General features: G+C 40.0%; 2 protein-coding genes across 3 annotated transcripts; one reads left to right on the top strand and one right to left on the bottom strand.

The window, feature by feature from the left end:
- The first annotated feature begins 579 nt into the window (after positions 1-579).
- Positions 580-11,981, top strand: hltf (helicase-like transcription factor). Of its 2 annotated transcripts, none has more exons than XM_040042123.1 (25): positions 580-694; positions 1,252-1,454; positions 1,585-1,751; positions 2,135-2,277; positions 2,372-2,457; positions 2,667-2,738; positions 2,974-3,165; positions 3,268-3,342; positions 3,436-3,496; positions 3,568-3,622; positions 4,361-4,428; positions 4,534-4,581; positions 5,004-5,114; positions 5,238-5,329; positions 5,444-5,587; positions 5,756-5,888; positions 6,250-6,385; positions 6,968-7,147; positions 7,319-7,434; positions 7,789-7,973; positions 8,090-8,212; positions 8,663-8,775; positions 9,844-10,024; positions 10,925-11,005; positions 11,167-11,981. In XM_040042123.1, the coding sequence occupies exons 2-25, from the start codon at positions 1,254-1,256 to the stop codon at positions 11,308-11,310; spliced, it is 2,907 nt and encodes a 968-aa protein (XP_039898057.1). In that variant the 5' UTR covers positions 580-694; positions 1,252-1,253; the 3' UTR covers positions 11,311-11,981. The 2 variants fall into 2 exon arrangements, with proteins under 2 accessions (XP_039898057.1, XP_039898056.1); XM_040042122.1 differs by lacking the exon at positions 580-694 and adding an exon at positions 819-952.
- A 169-nt stretch (positions 11,982-12,150) lies between these two features.
- On the bottom strand, positions 12,151-21,926 carry gyg1a (glycogenin 1a). The gene is made up of 7 exons (XM_040042124.1): positions 21,782-21,926; positions 18,913-19,048; positions 18,655-18,829; positions 18,337-18,499; positions 16,916-17,042; positions 15,662-15,896; positions 12,151-14,368 (listed from the first exon to the last, which is right to left on the bottom strand). The coding sequence occupies exons 1-7, from the start codon at positions 21,921-21,923 to the stop codon at positions 14,198-14,200; spliced, it is 1,149 nt and encodes a 382-aa protein (XP_039898058.1). The 5' UTR covers positions 21,924-21,926; the 3' UTR covers positions 12,151-14,197.
- Positions 21,927-24,362: the final 2,436 nt, after the last annotated feature.

Consider the following 24,362-nt stretch of genomic DNA (forward strand, 5'->3'; position numbering starts at 1 on the left):
TCTAAAACCTGGCACAATGATCAAAAACAAGAATTAGAATTTATTTTGTGGTTTTTGAAAAAAAAAAGAACTCAAAATATACTGTCATTTGTTGTATTTTCTATGGTTAATAAAATATATTGGACTAAAATTATGATGAGATATTGAGCTGTCACATTAACAGTAAACGGATGTGTAAAGTAAAGTACTGTCTAGATCAAAGATTCAGGTTTTGATCCATCCCCCATTTTTTCATATTGTAAGAAAAAGGTGAAATGATTTCTTTTAATTTCTTTAAAAATGCCATTAGGAATCGTTCTCCATGTTTCTTGAAGGACATTCAGGGCTCCTCTTTGGATAGTGGTAGATGATCCCACACTTCTTCAATAGTGTTCTGGTCCAGGCTCTGGGGAGGCCAGCCCATGCTTTCTAGATGGTATTATTTGGTGGCTTAAAATCGGTTTGCACTTTTTTGTGTATCATAATTCTATTAATTTTCACAAGATCACCAGTACCACTGGGGACCAACACACAGATCCTCCACTGTATTTTGCTGGTTTCGTTTCTGATTTCCTCTGTAGAAGTAGAGGGAAAAGAAAATATGTAGGCCCCAAAGCATGATGGAACCTGTCAAGTGATGTGTATTATTTGGGTGCATGGTTTTGGTGGTGGTAAAGCAGGATGTTGATACAGGATGAGAGGTGTCTTGAATAAGGTAATCGCTGTCTAATCTCTTTTTATTTTACAACTCATTTGATGACTAAACGTGAATGCTCTCATATAAAAATGTCTATTTATTGGGCGATCTTTTTAAACGGAAATAATAATTTATTTTGAAAAGTAGTACCGGAGGTTATAGAGCAACTAAATCCGTTTTTACTTTTTGAATAAGCAGCAGATGAAAGTAGCTCAAACGTCAACAAAATACGTTAAAAACAACAAACTACAGTCTTCGCCGAGAGGAAGTTAAACAGTATGAACGATTTGTTTCCTGTCGACACTCTGTAACAGTCTTTTATTTGTATGGACACACTACACATGCTAACTCTTAATAGCTTATAAGTCTGTGTGTAGGTATAGGTTGAGAAGCTAACTTTATTATATTGTTATTTATATTATAGTTTAATCCCACTGTTTACGTGCTATTTCTGCGTCTGCGTGTCTTCGAATTTAGAATGCGTATTTTCTGTCGTTACAGTCTGCAGCTTATCTTATCACATCAGTCCAGAGTACTCTGTTATCTAAACTCATGTTCTTTCATCTCTGCTGCAGTCATGCAGTTCAACCGCAGGTGGAAGTTTGGTTGGGGCAGGTTCAGTGAGGTGGACCTCTTCACAGATCGCCATGAATCCAATGCAGAGACTCTCTCACAGGCCATCAGAGCTGCAGCGTCTGAGGAGCCCGATGCAGACGGCAGCGTGCTGTTTGGTCAGCTCAAGGGAACCGTGGTCGGCCTCAGATATTACTCAGGGGTGGTGAGGATCAGTCAGGGTCTCTTTTATTCCTCTAGTGGACAGAGGAGACAACACAGATCAGTTCTACCACACAGGTCAGAAACATGTGGAGAAACCTGAAAAGCAAAAGGTGTTTTTACTCTCTGGACAGGTGAACCAAGGGGAGATGGTCGGTTTAGTGCGGCAGCCTCAGAATCCATATGACCGCAACGCAGTGATGGTTGCCAACATTTACGGAAATCAAGTCGGACACATCAAGAAGGAGCTGGCAGCAGCAATGGCTTACATCATGGACAACAACTTAGCTAAAGTAGAAGGGTGAGCTGCTATGTGCCCGAAACTATTCTCCCTTTCAGAAAATAGGACTATCATTACTTGAACCCCTAAACAAAAGTACTCAGGTGTTGCAGACCACTAAAATCACATTATTAATCAAACCATTTACTCCTTTTTTTGTACATATATTCCTTATAGTGTACTGTTTTGGATAACAAATGTAGGATCCCTGGTTTGCTTCCAAGAGAAGAGACAAATCCCTTTGGGGTTGTGCAGGAAGGGCATCTTCCTGCAAAAATCTGCAAAACCAGACATGACATTGTCAAAGTGACATTGAGCTGAGGCGCATGTTCATTATTAGAGGATTAATGTTGGCAAATTGTAATTTCCTACATGTACTAATACACTTCTCATTACTTTTTCAGGGTGGTATTCTCAGGGACGAAAAACACCTACACCATGCCGGTGATGCTGTCCTTCTGGGGGAAAGAAGAGAGTAAAAATTCTGTGCTGGAACAAATGTCACGCCGAGGATATAAGCTGAACACAGAGGGAGGCAAACTGAAAGGTACGCCCTGCACAATCGCTGGACTTAATTTACTCAAATTTAATGTGTGTGTATGCTCGTGGTTCTTCATTTACCTGCATGCGTTGGATTTCAGGCGACAATCAGCAGTGGTATAATAGTCAAGATGCTCGGGCATTTTCATCAAAAAAAGGTGTGACCACTGCACTAACTGCCGACGAGGTAAATAAATTACATTAAACGTTTTAGTAGTACTCTGTAAGCCTTTATAGCTTATAATAAAATAATAATAATAATTATACATTTTATTTATAGGTCCGAAAACACTCAAGGACACCTTACAAGCAAATAAATAACAAACTCATGGGATGGACCAACATGTATCTGTGTTGAAAACAATGTTTTTTTACTTATATTTTTTTTCCTTTCAGCTAAAAAATGCATTTGATAACCTTTTCGAAGGGTTGATGGAGAGTAAGGATGGAGAGAAAGAAGCTGCTGTGGTAGGTACTTAATCTGTTTATCTGTTTTTATTTATTACCTGCTTTTGTCTGCAATATGTTTGTTTTTAAACTTCATAAACAACAGTTAAATGCAATGATTGAGATCCATTTATTTTTTTTATACTGGAGTTAAGGAAAGAGTTTTGTATTTCTCTCCAAGCTGTTACTACATTTTACTTTTCTTTATATGGGAGTGCAGCTTTAGTGTTTAACATACAACCGTCTCTCTTTCCAGTCTGTGGCTACTCCCCTCCTGCTCCATCAGAAGCAGGCGCTGTCCTGGATGTGCGCTCGGGAAAACAAAGCTGCCCTGCCGCCGTTCTGGGAGAAGAGAGGCGAGCTATACTACAACACCCTCACGTGTTTCTCTGCCAAAGAGCTACCAGAGAGGGTTCGTGGAGGCATACTGGCAGATGACATGGGGCTGGTAGGTGACACACAGATAGACATATTAAACTGCACACATCACATGATCATATTCTAACAGCATCCACAGTCAGCGTATATTGCACTGTTTCCTTTCTTTTAGGGTAAAACGCTGACTGTAATTGCACTGATTCTCACCAATTTTCACAAAGGAAAGCCGCTGCCTGTGGAGAAATGTGTAAGTAGGCGTGTGTTGCAGTCTTTTCAGGCAATATGCTTCATGAGTAACTTGTTTTCACCGATTACAAAATGTGTGTTTATATGTGTGCAGGTTGAGAAGGTTTCGCCCATTAAAGCTAAAACGACGTCACAAATGGCCCTGACACTGGAAGGTACTGAAAACTTTTAACACATTTTATGATTTTGTCGAAATTAAATAAAAGATGTGGTGTGTTTGCTTCAGGAAGCAGCAGTGCAGGTGGAGCTGGAGTGAGTGGCACATCAAGTGGTTCTAACCTGTGAGTGTATTATTGATGTACATTTCACTCAAATTATACAACCTCAATTCCAAAAAAGTTGGGACTCAGCATAAAATACATGTCTCAAAAATAAACTGGGACAGTGGGACAGGGCCATGTTTACCACTGTGGAGCATCCCCTCTACAGAACTGTAAACATCCATACACCTTTCAAATTAATGATGCCTTTCCCAATGTGCACGCTTCCAATTCCACAGGCACTAAATCTTACCCAAGTCCATGCATTGATTTTAGTGGGAAAATAATGTCTGTTTTAATGCAGTGCCAGCTGAGGACCCAAAGATCACAGACTTCAATAACGATTTTTAGCCTGTGCACAGAGATTTCTCCAGATTCTCTGAATTTTTTGATGATATTATGTACTGCAGATAATGAGGTATTTAAAGTCTTCACAATTTTGCATTGAGGAACACTATTCTGAAGTTGTTCCACAATTTGTAGACAGTTTTTGCAGATTGGTGACCCTCTGCCTCCCTAAGATGCTCTTTTTATGCCCAGTCATGTTACTGATGTTTTGCTAATTACCATAATTAGCTGCTAAATATTCCCCCAGCTTTCTTTTTAGTACCACTTGCTTTTCCAGAGATTTGCAAGTCATTGCATTGTGTTTTTATATACATTTTACACAGTGTCACAACCTTTTTGGAATTGGGAATCTATTTTCTGCACTATTATATTCTGTGTTAGCTCATGACCCAATTCCCCTGTGTGAATCAGTACCCAGGAGGAGGTGATCTGTGTTGATGAACCACATGCAGTGAAGGCAGCAGATAAGTCAGAGAAAAGTAAGAATTGTCATCTCCACATTTTTATTTTAAAACTTTTGTTTGTGCGTTTGTGACTCACTTGCATTTTTAACCTGACTTAACCTTAACCTGACCACTTAACAGGTAAGAGCAAAGAGAAGATGAAAGCAACCAAGAGAAAACCAAGCAAAGGTATAACTGTAACCTGTAGAACTGTGTACTTGTGATGTGGCTCAGGAGGTATAGAACATCATCTGCTAATTGGAAAGTTGGTGGTTCGATCTATGGCTGCTCCAGTCTGCATGCCAAATTATCCTTGGTGTAGATACTGGACTCCCAAGATACACAGATTTACAGACAGTGTATGTGAATCTGTGCAATGAGTGTGAATGTACGATAGAAAGAACTTGGGTAGAATGAATGGGCGAATGAGGCATGTTGTATAACTGTGAGTGCTCAGATAGAGTAGAAAAATGCTTTAAAAGAACCAGTCCATTTACTGGTGAGAAAGTAGATGCATGATTGCACTGAACTGATTTCTTGTTTTGCTTCTAAACACTCTTAATAATCATTTCCTGTGAGTAAAATTATTGACTTGTATGCTCTTGGTGCAGAGGGATCGGTGTTGTTTGAGGATCTGGACTTTGCTGCTGCTCTGAGTGGCTCAACATCTGGCACAGGCTCAAAGAAGAAGAAAACAGACAAGAAGTCCAGTCTCACTCAGAGTGAGTTCCAACAGTGCATTTTTATTGAGTGTTTTATGTTTATATTTCTGTTTAAAGAAATAGAACTTGGACAGTCATTTAATATTTGATTTGGGCTTCTTTTTTTTTTTTTTACATGTGCAGTTGCTGAATCCTCCATCGCTGAAAGCCCAGATGACTTAAAAGCAAGAACAACTCTCATCATCTGCCCCCTCTCTGTGCTCAGTAACTGGCTGGTAAGAAGGCAAACTTTGAAAGAACAGTATTTTTGCATGCCATAATAATTGGCTACAATTAAAGTTAAGCAATGTGTAGTTTTTTTCATCATTTTCCTCTCTTCTTTTATGCAGGACCAGTTTGAGCAGCACATGGACCCTAATGTGAAGCTGAATGTGTATTTGTATTACGGTCCAGAGAGAAACAGGAGTAAAAAGTTTCTGTCCTCTCAGGATGTGGTGATCACCACGTACAATGTCCTCTCTTCTGATTTTGGGGTGAGTATATACACAAATGTGTTGCAGTGTGGACTGAAATATTCACACAAATTAAAACTGAAGATAATCCAGCCATTGGGTACATTTTTTTTTAAAATAATTCATAAGTAACTGGACTGGATTTTTCTCTTAGCAGATCCCTAATGTACTATAATGATTTCCTTTCAGAATAAGAGTCCCCTCCATGGGATCAGCTGGCTGAGGGTTGTGCTAGATGAGGGACACATCATAAGAAACCCAAATGCACAGATGAGTAAAGCTGTACTTGACCTGAAAGCTCAGAGACGCTGGATTCTTTCAGGTATCCCATGTCTAAATACACACACACAGATTTCAATAGATGACAGCGATGGTATGGCAGGGTTTCTACCGGTCATTTAAAAGTCTGAAATGAAATGAAATGAACAGTAGACGGCTCTAAACTAATACCATAATTGTGACTATTCTGTGCTGTTTCATTAGCGTCTTCATCTACAGAATGAAAATAACAGAAATTATGGTAATTTCTGTTACATCACAGAATGGTATTGGTTTGATAGATCTTAACACCACAACTGTAAATACCTAAATAAACAAATCCTCGACGACATCACGGTACGCCATTATGTTTTTTGAATATGTATTAAACAGGCACACTCATGCCTCTTCCGCCTTCTCTTCAGGTACTCCCATCCAGAACAGTGTGAGGGATCTGTGGATGCTGGTGGCCTTCCTGGGTCTGAAGCCCTTTGATACGAGAGAGTGGTGGAACAGAGTGATCCAGAGACCCGTTACGCAAGGAGACAGGGCCGGCCTGCAGTGAGTGCTCAGAGAGCCTTTAACTTCTAGACTGCAGCACCGCATCAATCCTGCAGAGGGTGCCATTCACTTAAGAGTAGCAATAATCTTTCTGTTTAAAGCCTATTTGCTTTGCTTGTGTCTCCTTACTTTAATTTTAATATTGTTTGTGTTGCCTACTCCTTGCTCATTGTTGCATTTCTTGACTTTTAAAGTTTTTCTTTGTCCAAAATAAGCTTAAAGCTCCAGGGTCTAATCTCTTGTACAGAGAGCCTCGTATCCAAGTTTTTAATCAGAATCACTTTGCCAGAATTACTTTCACGTTACTGTGAAAGATCCACGACAGACCTGACCACTCGTTCATGCTTTTCAGCATACTTTTACTATAGCTCTGCAGCTCACTGCTGGACATATACCAACAACAGTCAGTCAGCACAGACTTTAAGCCGGCCTGGCGTGATTGCGGTTGCCATGCAGGTGCGCCCGCCTCCCCTGCAGTGGCACCGCAGATCATGCCCCGCATTTTGTGTGATTTGTTATAAAGTACTATTAATAATCAAACACCTTACAGTATTAGTCTGTGATACTTGCTACTGTGTGCAGACACCTTCAGACACTAGTGAAGTGCATCACCCTGAGACGGACCAAGAACAGTGAGGTGAACGGGCGGCCTCTGGTGTCACTGCCTGAGAAGAAAGTCTACGTGGAGCAGGTAGAGCTCAGCCAACCAGAGAGGGAGGAGTACGAGCTGGCACGCACTGAAGGAAAAAACACCATTGGCAGGTACGTGTGGAGCGTGTCAGTGTACTTGTGCAAGCATGCTTGAGAGTGACGAGTGTTTTTGCTAAGACAGAAAGTACCTGTGTGAGATTATTTGACGGGACATGTGACTGTTGATTCATCCATTCATGTCAAATGTTATAATAAAATACGATTTTACGTTCATTTTTGCAGATATGTAGCTGAAGGTACAGTCTTGAGGAATTATGCTGATGTGCTTGCCATTCTCATGAGGCTCCGACAGCACTGCTGCCACCCTGACCTGCTGGCAAAGATGTCCTCAGATTTAGGTAAAATCTGAAATTTGTGGATTAACGAGATCAAAACTTTTGAAAACACTCGATGATCAACCTTATCAATGAGGAAACTCATTAGTGGGGATTTTGTTGTTTTTTGCTTGATAATTAGGATGTTTTTTACTTTGTTCTGCTGCTATCTTGAGCTCTAACGTGTTGAGTTAAAATATAAAGACACTTTAGGCAAACAGTTGACTTTGCTGGTAAAACTTTTTTCTTAACACTACCTGTTCTGAGATAATCAGTCAAACAAGTACTTGTATTAATACAAACATTAGAAATGTTTCTCCTTTTTCCAATTACTTCGTTTGCTTGTTTCTTTCCCTCCTCATCACTTTCTGGCTTTAGGTGCTGCAGCAACACCGGCAGAGCTGCGGGAGCGTCTCATAGAAAAGCTGCGGTTGGTGCTGGCCAGCGGCTCTGATGAGGAGTGCTCCGTGTGTCTGGACTCGGTCCGTCTGCCCGTCATTACACACTGCGCCCACGTATACTGCCGGCCATGCATCGCACAGGTCATCAGCACTTCGGGACAGGTATATGTGCATCAGGCATTTGTAAATTAGCTGTCATTCTACATAAAACAAATACATATTCAGTTTAATTTAAATTCATAATTCTCTCTTTGCTGATGCTCCATATGTTGGCACAGGAGGTTGCGCACTGTCCTCTGTGTCGAGGTGAAATCAAGACCAGTGAACTGGTGGAGTTTCCACAAGAGGAAATGGAAGAAGAGAATATTACAAAGCCTGAGAGGTGGAGGACAAGCTCAAAGGTACTCACTTTAAGTAGGAGAAAATAACAAACGCACTCAGTAGACCCTAAAACAGGAGCCATCCCTTAAGCTTAATTTTCAACACATGGTAAAGCTTCAGCTAGTCTTCGCTTGCTTTTGGTACTGGGTACTTTTATATCAAACAGAACATGAACACAAACACTGGAATATAACCAAGGTTAAGGTTTTTCTGATTCTCAGCATGTGGCTGTTCATCACACCTTGTGTCATTAAGCCCATGGTGCACACATGGAAACTCAAGTGACTGCTAATCTCTAAGCAATCAGTGGTCTGATATTTTGTATATAATAGAGCAGATTAGTTCTCTTTCACAACTTTAGCTGAGGTGGTGCCAAAAACTTAAAGCAAGCAGGTAGCTCCACGGTTTTGATTTGGCAGGGGTGGAAAATGGGTTTGTTCTGTGCCGTGTGAAAATCTGTGTGTTTGCAGGTGCAAGCGCTCATGGGAAATCTGCTCAGGTTGCGATCTAAAGACAGCAGCATAAAGTGTTTGGTCGTCTCTCAGTTTACACGCTTCCTCACCATCCTGGAGACTCCACTCAGGTAAACAACACTAAGATCAGAGATTCAGGATTTGCAGTGATTGCTGTGGCTTTGATGGAGGACGGCAAGACAGTGGTGACGTATGCAGTATGAGTGACAGATGGGATTAAGTTGGAGAGGGGCTTACATCAGGGATCAGCACTGAGCCCCATCTTGTTTGTTTGTTGATGAGCAGGTTGACAGATGAGATCAGGCGGGAGTATCCGTGGACTATGATGTTTGGACATTGTGATCTTAAGTGAGAGCAGGTAGCTGGGGGATTGAAAGTCAGTGGAAGCAAAACAGAATACATGTTCGTATTAGAGGGAGGCTGGAGGAATGGTGAAGATGCAAGGAGCAGAGGTAGTAAAGATGGATGAGTTTAAATACCTGGGATCAACCCTCCACATCAACGCACTGCACATAAGAGAGTGTAAGAGTGAAAACAGTAGTGAGACATGCTTTAATGTATGGTTTGGTGACATTGGTACTAACAAAAAGCAGTAGGCTGAGCTAAAAATGCCAAGATTTTCATTGGCAGTGACCATAATGAACAAGAAATGGTTCTATGAGAGCAGTTTGGAGACAAAGTTAGAGAAGTACAGTTCAGATACTTTGGACATGTAGCTTAGTGGAGGGTTAGTGGATAAATTAAACAAAGGATGATGGATATGGAAGCAGGAAGAAAAAAGGAAGACCTGCAGAGGACATGCAGAGAGTTGGTGTGACAGAAGAGGATGCTGGGGTAGGATGAAAATGAGGCGGATGATCTGCTGTGGCGACCCCTAAAGGGAGCAGCCGAAACAAAAAGGAGTAGGAGCAGCTGTGGCTTTGATGACCAGGGAAAAAATACAGTGCAATAAATAAAATTTATGAAGGAAGCTCTAAATGTGTCTTCTATTTCAGTAAAATTCAGCTAATCATTTCAGTTACTTTTACTATTATTAATGATTGCTTTAAAGCCTATTGATTTATCTGCTACAAGACAGAAACTAGCACTGAAAACATACAGACTGTGGTGTAAATGTAATTGATTGTATTAAATATTTTATTTGATTGGTCATCATGGAAGTGTTTCCTCCTCACCAGAGAGCATGGCTTCAGTTTTGTGCGTTTGGACGGCACCATGACCCAGAAGAAAAGGACTCAAGTCATCCAGGAGTTTCAGAGCTCAGCGGCCGACAGCCCCACCATCATGCTCCTGTCACTCAAAGCTGGAGGAGTGGGGCTTAACTTGACCGCTGCCTCTCACGTTTTTCTCATGGACCCCGTAAGTACAAAGCCTGGTGGAAGCAGACATTCAACCACATGGTTATATGCATGAGACAGCATACTTAGGTTGGTGGCCAAAGACTAAGTTATGTAACAAATTGATAACATCTAGGAATCATGTTATCAAAGATTGAGATTTTCTTTGGTGTATGTAGTGGAGGTAGACTGACTGGAATAGGTGAGGAACAGGTCTCTGAACATTAATTAAAGTTTGTTAATCTTTTTTTAATCATTAAAAAAAATGAAAGGAAAAAAGAAAACAACACAAATGCCATACATGGCTGTGTGACTAGGTCAGGACTTGGGCTCTTATCTCATAACTAAACTGATAGAACTGGTATGCATCAGGATCTGGCTTGCTTTACCACCTAAGGATAATGTTGAGGTAATGCTCACTGGTCATTGCTTGTGCAGATGCCACCACTGTGCCACAATCATGTATATTCACACCGGATGGATGCTTGACTCACTGAAGTTTATTAATGATCAGTTCTGCTGCTTAAAATAATCATTAGTTAACTGAAATAAAGTGATGGTAGATTTTCTGCAGAACATCTGATCTTTTTCAGCTGTTGCAGCGGGGAATCCCTGTGGCTGCATTGATGTTTCACAGACTGACCTACTTGCACATTTGTACCTCCAGCCTAGCCCAGCAAGCTGCATTGGTTGCACCGATGTAGCTAGCAATGTCATGGGGGTTGCATGACAAGTCAAAATGGCATCAGAGTACACCACTACTCAGCATTCATTACATCCCGTTAGATGTTTGTGCACAAGGATGACAAAGACGATCTCTAAGGATGAAATCTCGAAATCTATCTTGTCATAGAAGGTTTTCAGGAATAAATATTGCATATTTTCAGTTACCGTGAACTCTCTCTCTGTGTTTGTGTCTTAGGCATGGAACCCAGCTACTGAAGAGCAGTGCATTGACCGCTGCCACCGTTTGGGCCAGAAAAGAAAAGTTGTAGTCACTAAGGTCAGTAATTTGGCTCTCACTATTTATAGTATTGGAAAGACATATTTTGCTTTTTTCTGATTAGTGATTTTTTTTTTGTTTATTTTTAAATTTTAAAAAAGATGCTAGATTACTAGAGAACTAATCATGTGACCATGTTTGTGTTTGTTTTTTTGCTGCAGTTCATTGTGAAGGATTCAGTGGAGGAGAATATGGTGAAGATCCAGAGGAAGAAACAGGACCTGATGGAGAAGGCATTCGGATCCACCAACACTGACAGGAAGACATCTCGCATCGATGACATCGTAGCTCTGATGGAGCTGTAGACGTCTGGTACTGGACTTGAACTGAAACGTTAACACGAGTTACAAACAACGATTTGCATTTGAACCGTAACCATCAGTTATTGTGTATTTGTTTGTCATGGTCAGGCATAGTTTCTGTTGATGATAAATGTGCTCAACGGTTTTTAAGTCACCATTTTGATACAAAGATGCAGGACGTACCACTTGGCAAGCATTCATATTATTCAGCTGTGATGTTTAGCAACTGCTACTCTTGATTTACATGTTTTAACAAGCCAATACTGTGCTGATTACTGGAAGCGGCTGATAAAGAGATTGAGGTTAATAATTAAAGGAGGTGAAGATTGGACAAACCTAACTACCTTGTAACAGTTTTAACTTTTCAGTTTTCCCCATGCAAAACTGAACAGTTGTGAGAGTGTTTAGAGTTTTTTTATGACTCTAAAATTAAAGAAATGCACATGACTGATGTAGTACATCTGTATCTGCTATATATAACTGTAAATACAACAGCTTCCAGATGTTAAATGAAAACTTAAATGAAGAAAAAAGGATCTGTGACACATCTGTTGTCACACCACGTAAAGGAAAAGTAGAACAAATGATGGCAGCATGTTCAGTAAACGTCTGAACCATCTAACCAACCTCTAAAATGGATTAGTTTCCAAAATAAAATGCAGCTTTAAATAGTTTCCAAATCTCTTAGTCAATATAAAACCAGACATTTTGGCTGTTTACACTTGATTCTCCACAGCCTTGACGTTTGACAGAAATCAAATAGCACAGTTGCAGCACGACATCCAACAACAAGTACAGTAAAAATTAAACAACACAAGAGGTGGATTAAAGGTGGGGTTTTTTATTTTTTTTTATTTGAGCTTTCAGAGGGATGTACAGCTAACAGCTGGGAAACAGGACAGATGTGCACTAACTCGCAACCTAGAAAGCTACATATGGACTTCTCCCATAACCTTGCCAGCTTGTTTTAGGAGTGTTTTACAGCTGTGGGTAACAGTTTTGAGGGGCACTCGGCAGGATTGAAGCAGGGTATTGGCAACAGCAAGGGACGGAGTCAACGTTCAATCTGTTGTGCCACTAGCAGCAGTTACAGTAAGTGAGGTTTTGTAAACAGTGAACAGCAATAAGGCAGCTGGTTACACTACAGAAAGGAAGTAAAGAAGTTAAACCCAGTTAATGGCACAGATGCACTGATGCAAGTTTGACAGGGACATACATGCAGGAGACGGAGGGACGGTAACAGATGTCTGACGAGTGCGCTATGGTTCAATCCCACGAAAACACAAGACAAACCTGACTGTTAACAGAAGATGTGGGTGGAAGCACCTCATTACTGATCCATGTTTTAACTCTGTGCCATGCAAATACAACACAACACGTCTTGCTCTAATACGATACCCGACAACACAAAGCTGAAGTCACAGGGAGCTGGTGAGTGTCAGAGGCACAGACAGGAACGCTCATCTGTGCACTCCAGTGAGGTGAACTGTCATGTAAAGCGGGATTTTAATAACTGTCTGCATATCTGCTTTAAAGTGGTTTAGACATAGAGGTTTATTGCCGGTAGGATAGATGGAAAAATCCTGAAGCGACTGCATTTCTGCTGAGCTGCTCAGATTTTCCAAAGATCAGGAAGACTCGGAACTGTGAGTCCGTTTTCAACAGGTGCACTTAAAAGGAACAGACATTTTAGGAAGTAGCTACAGCTTTTTTCTTTCTTGTCAAGAGTTTGGTGAGAGGATTTGCTCCACACAGCTGGATAACCTCGCTTAGCATGAAGACTCGAGCTGGAGAAACAGCCAGAGCACAACTGACCAACCAGCACCTGGAGGTCCATCGATTGCAGTTCATTTTCTCATCATAAAATTCATCTGTGAACACTAAAGAAAAAATAAAAATCAGCGTTTATGTATATATGTGGCTCAAGGTGCTTGGCCAAGAAAATTGATACGTTACAGGTTATAAAACAGAACCGTTGTTTCTTTACACTTCTGCTTTTGTAGGGAGTTTCCAATCAATCGCTAGTCTTTGTTAACTTTGGACACAGACTAGCAGCTTCCACTCAATATTTGTGACCTCGATACATCACTTGGCGATTGGGTCACATAACCTTGGGCAGGGAAATAGGATGGAAAAGAAAGTTAAAATTTAATTTAATTTTTTTTTTTTAAATTTCAGTTGTAAAAAGCATCTCCAAAGATATTTTATACAAATTAATACATGTTCAGTCTCTACCCAGACTTTTAAAATGTTTGCATGGGGTGAAGCTGAGGTCCACAACCTCTGTCTTTCATTGCTAATGTAAGGGATCAGTGAAAATACTGGATTAAGCTTTGTTTTTTTCAACATAACAAATACTCCATTATACTACTATACTGTAATACTCCAGATAGACAATACACATCTCTAGGATTCTTTAAAATATCTCTCTCTACATATTTTTTGTACCGTTAGCAATGCAACTAAATTACATCTCAGAATATACACAGCACTTAATAACGGGATAATAACGACTATTTGCAGTCTCTGTGCTAAGGGAGTTAGTTGGTCAGCTGCTGCTATAGCTTCACACTTACTATAAAACCATGTGAATCTTCTCCCCTAACTCTCAGCAAGAAAGTAATTTATCCTAAAACGTCCAATTTTTCCTTTAAGAGGAAAAAAAAGTGGAAGGTGGAGTGCATGGGAATTTTGTTTTAGTCACACTTAACCCTCTGCACACTAACAGGATGCAGAGGTGGAGACCGAAATTTGCTCAGAAGCATTCATCCAGTCACCTGCCAATCAAGCCCCTGTGATTCACTGAGTGGTGGTTTACACTCCCACCTTCCACCCCCACCCAACCTCACAGAGCTTCAACTAGTGTCCGTCACACTCCCTCGGTCGCCCACTACTTTAGGAAAGAGTTAAGTTTTTCCTCGATGTTGGCAAACGAGTCGTCACCCATGTAGTCGATCTGGCCCGCTTCCCAACGCTGCTTCCGCTCCGACGATGAAATCTTCTGAGGCACAGAAGGAGGAGAGGACACCGACTCCTCTCTTACATCCTCGTGAAGCCTACCCTGCATGACATGGAGAGTGAATGAATGAATCATCAAGTGAAACTAGAGCAATACTTTATAAGGACTGCTTTCCTCAAGCCCGGCCATGCTCCGCTGGAATTACCGCACAGAGGAATTTGCTCTTTTCTGGCCTTGAGACACGTTCGGTACGTGCAGGCATTTCTTAAGGACAGTAAAAATATAAACGAGACATTTTGCAGGAGATAAGAGTAGCACTATTTTCTGAGATAATTTATCATAACACTATAAAAATAAACAGTTCTAGATGCTGGATGTGCACTTAATAAACTGCATCAGGTGGAAGAATCAGGTAGAATTTATAACTTAAACAAATATTTTAATACCAGAAGTTGTTTCCTGATTCACAACAGTCTCAAATCCGTTTATTCCCCTTAATTTAGTTTTTTTGTTTGTTTGTTTGTTTTTTACACATCATAATCCTTTCAGACTATCATACTCATAGATATACAATTATGAGTATGAAGAGAAAAATCTTCAAATATCAAACTTTAAACATGCATTCTAATCACTTTTTTAGTGAGATTTCTTGATACTGTCATTAATGCAGCTGGATCAAAAATTGCGTCGAATTTCTACTCATCATTTAAAGTCTTCTATAAAAATGCCAAATAAAACAGATCCGAGTCCAGATCTAAAGAACTACACCACTATAGTTGTAAAAAGTTAGTCATAGCAAATGGAAAATTACGTTTCTCCTCCTGCTTGTCTGTATAAACATGTAAGTGTGACACAACATGGCACCGTTTCAGGCTGTTGGGCAAAGCCACAGGCTTTTGGCAGCGTTCCTTTGTGACAGAGCTATTTCACTACAGTGCTGTGACTTACAGACTGCACGACAACTTCCTGCTATTCTGTGTTAAACAGTTGAAGGTCCCAGCACGGCTCACTGATGACAGTAAGCTATTCATGCAGTTGTGGCACTGCTGAGAGGAATGACAGTAGCGACAGACATCGTCTGGTGCTGAGGAATGTGGAACCAATCAGCTCTTTTTTACTATCACTATTATGACTAAACCTAGCATTTTAAATGCAGCTTTACAAGAAATTGAAACAATTTAAAGATTTGGTAATTGCTCAACATGACGGAATTTCACACTTAAAAGATATGTGCAATATAAAGAAGAGTTGCTATGCAATTAGAAGTTTCAAAACAGTCAGGAAATGCTGATTATGCAACATGCTACAACACCTAAAATCACATACATTCATAGTCATTAATGTTTCATCACATTCCCACCAGCCACACCCGAGACCCACAAACCGTTAACATACCTCACCGCTCTGCTCTATAAAGCCGCTGAGGAAGGGAGTGTCTCCGTAGGCCTTCTGCAGTAAAGGCAGCACAGATTTGGTGTACACCTGCCACCACATCAGCAGATAGTCAGGGTGCAGCACGCAGGGGTCAGGTGAGGACTGACCTTTGACCTCGCCGCTCTGAGCATCGTAGGAGTAGTTCCACGGTTTCACTTTGCCCAGGAAGTGCACCACCTTCGCACCTTGGCCGTACCTGTGCAAACAAACAGAAGACCATGAGAGGGGGAAAGGAGAGCGAGAGAAACATGCAGCGAGAGGGCTCTAAACACTTCATCCATCCATCCATTCTCTTCCACTTATTCTTGGGAGTGCTGGAGACTATCCCAGTTGGGATGGAGTGTTGTGAGAGATCAGTAGTCTAACACAGAGAGACAGACAACTGTTGACACTCACATTCACATTCACACATGCTGACAAAGAAGGGGGACAAGAAGAAGACATTTATTTTGAAGGGCTGAATTAAAATTATCACTGTACTTTTGTCCAGAGAATTTGTGAACTCCAGTAGGATTTTTTAAAAGTGGGAATGATCCAGTTTAGTCATACTGCAAACCAGTTTGAGACAACCTCCATTTCTTTCTCTTTCTTTCTTTCTTTCTTTCTTTCTTTCTAACTATTTGGACATGAACACAGCTTTGCTTCTGTGTATTGCTTCAACAGTGGTTTTGAAATGAAGCAATGAAGAAGTGACTTAAGGGTGCTCTTAATTCACTTTTCTTAAAGTCAAGAGAAAAAAGTCCCTAATTATTTTCACAAGTTTAAAAGTCATTAAGCAACAGACTGACAGTTAGCTGTTCATGTAAACTCTCAACAGGGACCTAAAAAGTGAAAAAATATTATTGTAATCAGACCTTCTGACAGTGGAAACTCTAGAAGAGGAGCAACACAAAAAAACAAAAAAAAACATCAAAAACAAAAAAACACCAAAAATTAAATTGACTTGGATGAAAACAGGAGAAATAGCTGCTCTAGTTCCTCTTATTCGAGCCAGGTTTTGGTAAAACTAGCGATCTGTTTCAGTGGCTTCTTGTAATTTAACCCCCAACCACTGACACACACACACACAAACACAAGACCTTTGAACTGACCTTGATGAAGTTTTATGTCACCTTAACCACATAATGAGTGCATTGAGTATTTCCTCACATGTTCACATCCACTAGTTTCTGCAGTTTTCAAAGAGAAACTGTGCGCATGTGCTTGCATACTAACTGTTTGAAAGCCGGTAGGTAGGAGTAGATGGCAATGCTGCTGAGGTTGTAGATAAAGGGGAGGTGTTTGGAAATATCTGCCGTCGCCCAGGTGTTAAAGTAACTGTTGAGAACTCCCTGATCCCCACCTGAAGACAAAGACAAGCAGACAAGCATTATCAAATGCTTCACGATATAACGGCGCACAATGAGAGGTAGCCAAAAATACACAATAGTCTTTATATTAGCGATAGCAGACAAATGACTTGAAAAGAGCATTTGACGCTTTTAATTTAGTGTCTTTCTAATAAAGGATAAAGATGTTATTCAGTTTCTGGCATTTTCACCTCATCTGACCGCTCTTCTCTCACTGCTGTAATCCACACACACACACACACACACACACACACACACACACACACACACACACTATGGTAGATACAAGAATACCCACCACCATTGCATTCTGTACATTCCCACAGGCTGTGTCCTATCTGACATGTAAAAATGTGTGCTGACAACGCTGTGGGAAGATACAATGAGTAACAACATATGGCAAAAGCTTTTTTAGATTTCTATGATTTAGCTATTTACTGAGTCACAGAATCAATTCTGATCATAGAAGTAGCTTTGATCTTTCGTCCACTTGATTTCTTTTTGTTTTTAATTGATTTGGGAATTGCTTTGGTTGCTACCTTAGCTAAATCGTTGATTTTGATATGGGACTTCCTGAAACGACATAGTAAAATAAAAGTAAAAAGGTTAACAAAAATCTCTTCGAACTTAAACTATGCTGAAAACACTTATTCTGGTGCCATTTTCCATCACGTTCGTACACTGTCCAAATAGTGGACAGTGTACGCAAACAGTTTATTCAGATACTCAAACTTGTTTATTCAAAGAAACCCTCTGCAACGAGTCATTCTGCGGACAGATAAGTCTGAGTTCCTATTACTTTCGAGAGGTGAGAGTGTTTAGTGTTCACACTAAATACCACCAGCCATTCCCACAAAAGGCTGCCTACAAGGCCACTAAGGAGACATTTGGAAACCACTTTTCACTGAAAAATATAAATATTTTTCTCCATCATGGTGCCAGGAACAGTGATCTCAACCATATACAGTAAGTTGTTAACAGCTACTCGATATATTGCAGCAGTGATTTAAACAGATATTCATGATTCCCAGAGATTTACTTCAGGAATGCCTTCCTTTTGCTTGATGAGCATATAACTACAGCAGTGAGGAAATACTGTAGCTCTCGTCACCTTTACTGTTGTTATAATTTGCAGATGAGCAGGTTAAATAATGGAAATTGTAAACTTTTTATCTGCAGTTTAGCTGTTAGAGTTTAAGCACGATAAGACAAGAAGGACCACAGCTGGCCCTTACTTTTCACTGTAGACGATATTATGTTTGGATGTATTTACACAGATTCACTTGCCATCAAAGCTGCCATTTTCACCACAGAATGTGATGAGCTTCTCGTGGGTCTCATTGGATGGTCTGAAGACAAATACCCCAGAGTTGAAACAATCTGGCCAACCAGGATCTGGAGCAGCAGATAACTCCTCTCTCTCAAAGAGTTCATCTATGTTGGACAGCACCTGAATGCATAAATATAGATGTATTAAGAATCATTTATGAAAACGGGAGAGGTTTGAGAAGGAAAAGTATTTTAGATGTCCACTGTGTCTTTACATCGCTACAAAAAGAGCCAGTGCTGTGTGGTTTTTGTGCTGTTAACAGATCTCTTTCTCACCAGTGTGTCAGCGTCCATGAACACACACTTGCTGTACTGCGTGAGCGTCCAGCAGTGCAGTTTGGTGAACGTCACCCCCAGGTCCGGACGCTTCATCAAGGCCAGATGAGCTGAATCGCCTGAATCCATCACGTCCACTACATGCACCTCATCAAAAATGGAGCGCAGCACATCTCTATAGAGCAGACGGTATGATTTACATCAGCATGTATGTCACCTCTTATCCTCCGGTAATGGCTAAACAGCTGATGCTGTTACCTGCAAGGTTCTGCAACATGTGGCCCCACGAGAGCGACCAGCTTCTTGGTTGTGTTGTGGCTTCGTAACGACTGGCCGAGGACCATCGCTCCCTTTGCATAGCTGTCATTTGTGGCCAGTGTCACAAAAGCTTGGTCTGTTTGCGGAAACACACACATTCACACACTGAGCCAGAAGAATAATGCATCATAACATTACTGCCATAACTTCATGTGTCTTTCAGTCACAGGCTAAAAACCGTCATACATTCCGACAACTTTAAATATGAATGTCTTAAATACCATCTTTCTGCAAAAAGACTGGAAAAAGTGCATTTTATTATGTCAACAGCAGGTCCCACAGGTCTTTTCATTCAACTCTGTATTAAATTAAGTAAGAGGTGAATTGTCATTGCAGACTGCATTTCATTTCGCTTTATTTTCTTAAGATTCTGTTTTCTTTTCTAGTGAAGGCCTTAAAAAGCTGCCCTTTTCATCACAACATTTACATAAATGTATATAAAAAAATATTACTGCTAATAGAAGCAGTATTACTAATTTTGAGTAAAACCAACTAAACCCGTGGCCCCGCTTCCACTTTTCCTCTAAAGCAGACATCAATTGAAGCCTCATGATCCCCTTCTGCAATTACGGTAATCTCCTGCATCAATACAATTCATTTTATCGAATTTTATTCATCCTAAAACCAGTTATGCAAAGGTCAGCGTATGATGAGTCCCCAGAGCATAAATTAGCAACCACAGGGGGCAAGCAATGTTGAGTGAAAGCAGGCCTGGAGCCAGCTGAGAGCATTTATCAAGCTGAACGTATGAGCTGTCGGGGGGCTTCTGGGAAACCTGACCCACGTGGCTGTGTTGTACAGTTGCTAAGATCTTATTCAAGGAATTCTAAGCGGACTGTTTCAGCGTACAAGAAAGGCTTCTCTCACCTACAGGGCAGTACAGGAAGCATGTGTTGCATTCTCACAGGGTTAAACGTGGCTACATGAAGCCTCGTGACCTCTAGGTATGATGTGAAGAATGATGATTACCCAGTTTAAAATGTGAAGTCTGCTCAAAAGCCTCCTTTGTTTACGAAAATCACATTTGTCTTTATTTGATATAAACTAATCAGAACTGTTGCAATCAATGTGCAATGATTATATTAGATGAAAACAAGTATGGCTTTCTTTTAAAGAACACGTGATCCCAAACCTTTGAGTTGCAGTTGCTTGTTTCATGAGTAACCTGTACTGGAAGCAGACAATTGCATACATATGTAACTGTTAGTGTTACAGTGTTGTACACACATTATAATAGTAATTATATAACTATATGTTCCATATTAAATCGTTAGCCACATTAAGACTTTCATAGTAACACACAGAGAGACACTAAAGATGTTTTAGTGTACTGACAGGAAGGGGGAGGGGACAACTTCAAGCCTACACACAGCAGCGCACGTCCACATTGAGAGTTAACTGAACAAAAACAGGAAGTTAACAATGTATTTCTAAAAAAATAAAAGCACACGTAAGACGCTGAGGGATAAAATCTAGAGAAAATTGTTACCTGTTTGAGTAGAGGGGAGGGCAAGCCACAAAACAATCAAAAACAGACTGAAAAGGTTTACACGGCTTCTAAACAAGTATTACATTTTGCTGTGTACACTGATTTTCACTGAAAAAGAAAAAAATATATCTAAAAATGCAAAAAGCAGATTTGCAGATCAAAACTTGTTCAGTTTTCTGGCTACAGACTAATCACTGCATGGATACAGCCTCATGCTTCTCTACAAGTAGTTGTACAAACTTTTGGTGAAAAATAAAATACCAAAACCACTCACATTTGTGTACTGTAAATATGCCACCAGCTGGCTTTCAGTCTTGGTCCTAGGCTCATCCAACTCACTACAGTTTGTATGATGAAATCATGACTGTGGGTGAGGTAACACAGGGAATTCCCACATGCCCACCCTGTGAAATCCAGATGTACTTATCAGCTATGGGCATACTAATTAACACTAATAAACATCCATGTAAGACTAAAAATGTTAGCTGATAGGGAGCAACTACAGTAGTAATTGTATTTAAGGCTATATTTTGGTCTAAGCACCTCACGTCTCAGTATTCAATATCCTTATATTTATGCTGTTCTTGTATATATAAAGTAGCATAACTTTGAAGACCGATTGTTTTAAAATGACTTTAAAATTACAGTAAAGCAATAATGAAAAAACTGCAGGTGTCTCATCTTTTTAAGAATCTTTTTCATGCCTTACTGAGGCATATGTACAAATTTATGTGGCGTTTGAATGAGTCAATAAATTCAACAGTAAGAGCTTTGACTGTTATAACACGTGGTGACACAAGGTACACCTCCCGCTTTTCTAAACATTGTAACAAGTGTCTGCATATTTTGTGATAGTTTCGTCTGCTTGAAGTTTTTGGGTTGGTTTTTTTTATATGGACTAATGTTGCCTGAAATAAAGGTGAATTATAAAAAAACAAACAACAACAACGGTTTGTTAGATCCGTAGTTGTTTGTACGTTTGTACCTTTTTAATCGCTTAAAACTACTCCGATTTTGAAGCTTGTGACCGGATGTGCTGCTTTTCACCATCGCCAGCTTTACTTTGGTCCAAACCCCTGCAGAAACTCATCAAAGCAACTCTATGACTACACAACCATTTAAACCACTAAATCGCAACTTCTGTGCACCACATGAGCGTGGGAGCGGGTGCTGCAGCCGCTCTAAAGCCCCAGAGTTTGACAAGTACGCGTTAATATTTCGGAGGATGCATGCAGTTCGTGCAGCTCAGCTCCGGACCGGTCCGGTGCGACCGGGTTCCGATGTCAGTGTAACGTCTGAGAGAGTCGGCCAGTCTCTTACCCGACATGGTGTGCTTAGGAGGGTCCACCCAAGGGTCGGGGGTCGTGATGGGGAAGACGAAGGGCTTGCACTGCGAAGGGCAGAAGCGCAGCAGCTGGGAGCAGTCCAACACAGGAATTAAGCCCCACATTTTCCGGGTCATGTGACCACTGACAGCCGACACGGCCCCCTACGTTTGTCTCTTTCCGTAAAACTTTATTTGTGATGGTCTTCATCACAGACAAAAGCCATCTTTTTTAAAAAAAAATGTAATCAGTTAGGTAATTAAGGATGGGTAAAAGCACAGCGCCATTAGTATAATAATAGATTACAAATTAACAGATTAATAAAGACTAGATTAGTGTGTACTTAACAGTATTCTGTTGTTTAGGTCATTATAAGGGTCATATTTTATTTATTTTTTGTAAAAAATAAAAAATGTATGAACTATTAATATAATAATAATTAAACGGAAATGCGTTATTAGCTAAAGTACGAATACAGCACGCTGATTTTTCCCGATGTTGAGTTACGTTTTTTCATATGAAAATAAAAATGAAATTAGAGAATTTATTTTAAAAAATCAAATTAAATGGGGCAAACTATATAAAGTTTACAGTCTGACATTAATATGCAAAGGTGAAAGTGTAAGTCCCAAACATCATAAGTATTCCCATACGTCATCCTAAAGGAAAATTTAGCGTCCGTTGTCATGGAAACGATGACGCTGCAGTCCTTCGGGTGATGTCCATGGAAGAGCATCACTTTCACTTTGACATAATGACACCATTATACTCCCCTGCTGAGGTTATAAATGGGAACTGGCTTTAGTCGAAGGGCAGAGTTATTTCTGCCGAAATTCTCAGAGACAAAACTTCTGCTGAAATCAGGAAGTAACAGGGTTTTTTTTGTTTGTTTGTTTGTTTTAGGTATTTTATTCTGCAGCCTAAAACGTAGATGGCTGTGAATTTAAGCATGCATTAATTTTACGAATTTTGTGGGAAATCATGTATTTTGTGTGTTATAAGAGTATTCACCTATATATGCATTATAATATGCAATGAATATACCACTACACATTTCTTTTGTTGCTTTTAAATAAGTATATAAATATGTTCTGCACTTCAGTAATGCAGACAGACATTTGTTTTGCTGGAATTCTACCCTTGAGTATGACATGCTTACATTTCATACCTTAATAGAGTAACATTCATTAAGTTTATATATATATATACACACTCCAATGTTGTCAGGGCTAATCATGCCTGATTGAACAAATTGACTCTTAAGTATATTTTGGTGATAATAGTTTCCAACGCACAGCTTTTACAGGAAAGAATATCTGCAGTAATCTTACCTTTGCAGGAAAATGATCTGGTGATTTATATAATTCAAGGACACAGGGTAGTAACACAACCTAATTTAGGCTAAACTTTAATTTTCCTTACAGTTCTGACTACAATCCAGATTTTGTTCGAGGCCTAATAAGCCTCAGATTGTCAGAAATGACCTTCGCTATATTTGTCCACCTTTCCAACAAAAACAGGGAGATCCTTTGTACTTCAGCTGCTAAGTAGTTGAGTGTCAGATGTCAGATCATTAAGACTGAAGCAGCACTGCCTCACCGTGGTAACACATCCTCATTACAATGGAACAAAGCATGAAAGGCTCAAACGCACACCTTTAATGAACAAAGTAAAATGAACAAAGTAAAGTTTCTGTCTGTTTTGATGCAATACATTTCTGCAATACATTTAATAAACATAAGTAACTGTCTCTTCTTTGTACTGGCTTTTGGGTGTTTTTCTAAATTTCCTTTATTCTTGAGTGCTTGAAAAAAAGACAGCTGGACAGATTTTTGGCTGATGAAGACCGTCCACCTCCCTTTCACCTTCTAAGAGGCTTCTTCAGTTCTAAAAACAGCTGATGCAGAGTCTCAGGCATTAGTGCAGTTGGCCCGTTAGAGGTGGTCCTGAGGGTTGTTGACCCACAACTAATCACATGAGCTGTAACACGAGCCAAAGCCTTAAAACAAGTGTGGGTCAGTGACCCCCAGGACATTATCCTAGTCAGGTACAAAATGCATTCGAATGAAACTGATAGGAGGCTTAAAATATTGTTCTAAGCATGAAATACGCTGTGTGTTTCACTTGATTCTGTTTTCATGCTGGGCTTCAGTTCAAGCACCAGTAGCAGTGAACAGACCATTTAGAAAATATCCACTTAAATAACTATTTCAAGCTTTGATCAGTATGTGTTTTGCCCCACTTTAATTAAAAAACTGTTTCTGTGTACAAGAGACAATTATGGGGAGAATGGTTGCTCTAATATGTCATATAATAGTCACACAAGTCAGTAAGCTGTCTCATTAGTGATACTTTCACAGCAACACATAAAAGTTAGTTACATTAACTATTATGAACTAATAGTCCAAACATGTAAGAGTGCAGAATGTTGACTGCCAATGCACTAATTACTGAAGGGACATTTTCAAAATTTGGCCAAAAGGACTGAACTTGTTTGATATACACATTAATATGTGATAGATTGGCAACTATTTAAAAGAAAATGATGACAAATGATTAGACTAAGTCTACAAAAA

This window comes from Simochromis diagramma, unplaced genomic scaffold, assembly GCF_900408965.1.
Source record: "Simochromis diagramma unplaced genomic scaffold, fSimDia1.1 OVJJ01000304.1, whole genome shotgun sequence".
Taxonomy (NCBI): domain Eukaryota; kingdom Metazoa; phylum Chordata; class Actinopteri; order Cichliformes; family Cichlidae; genus Simochromis; species Simochromis diagramma.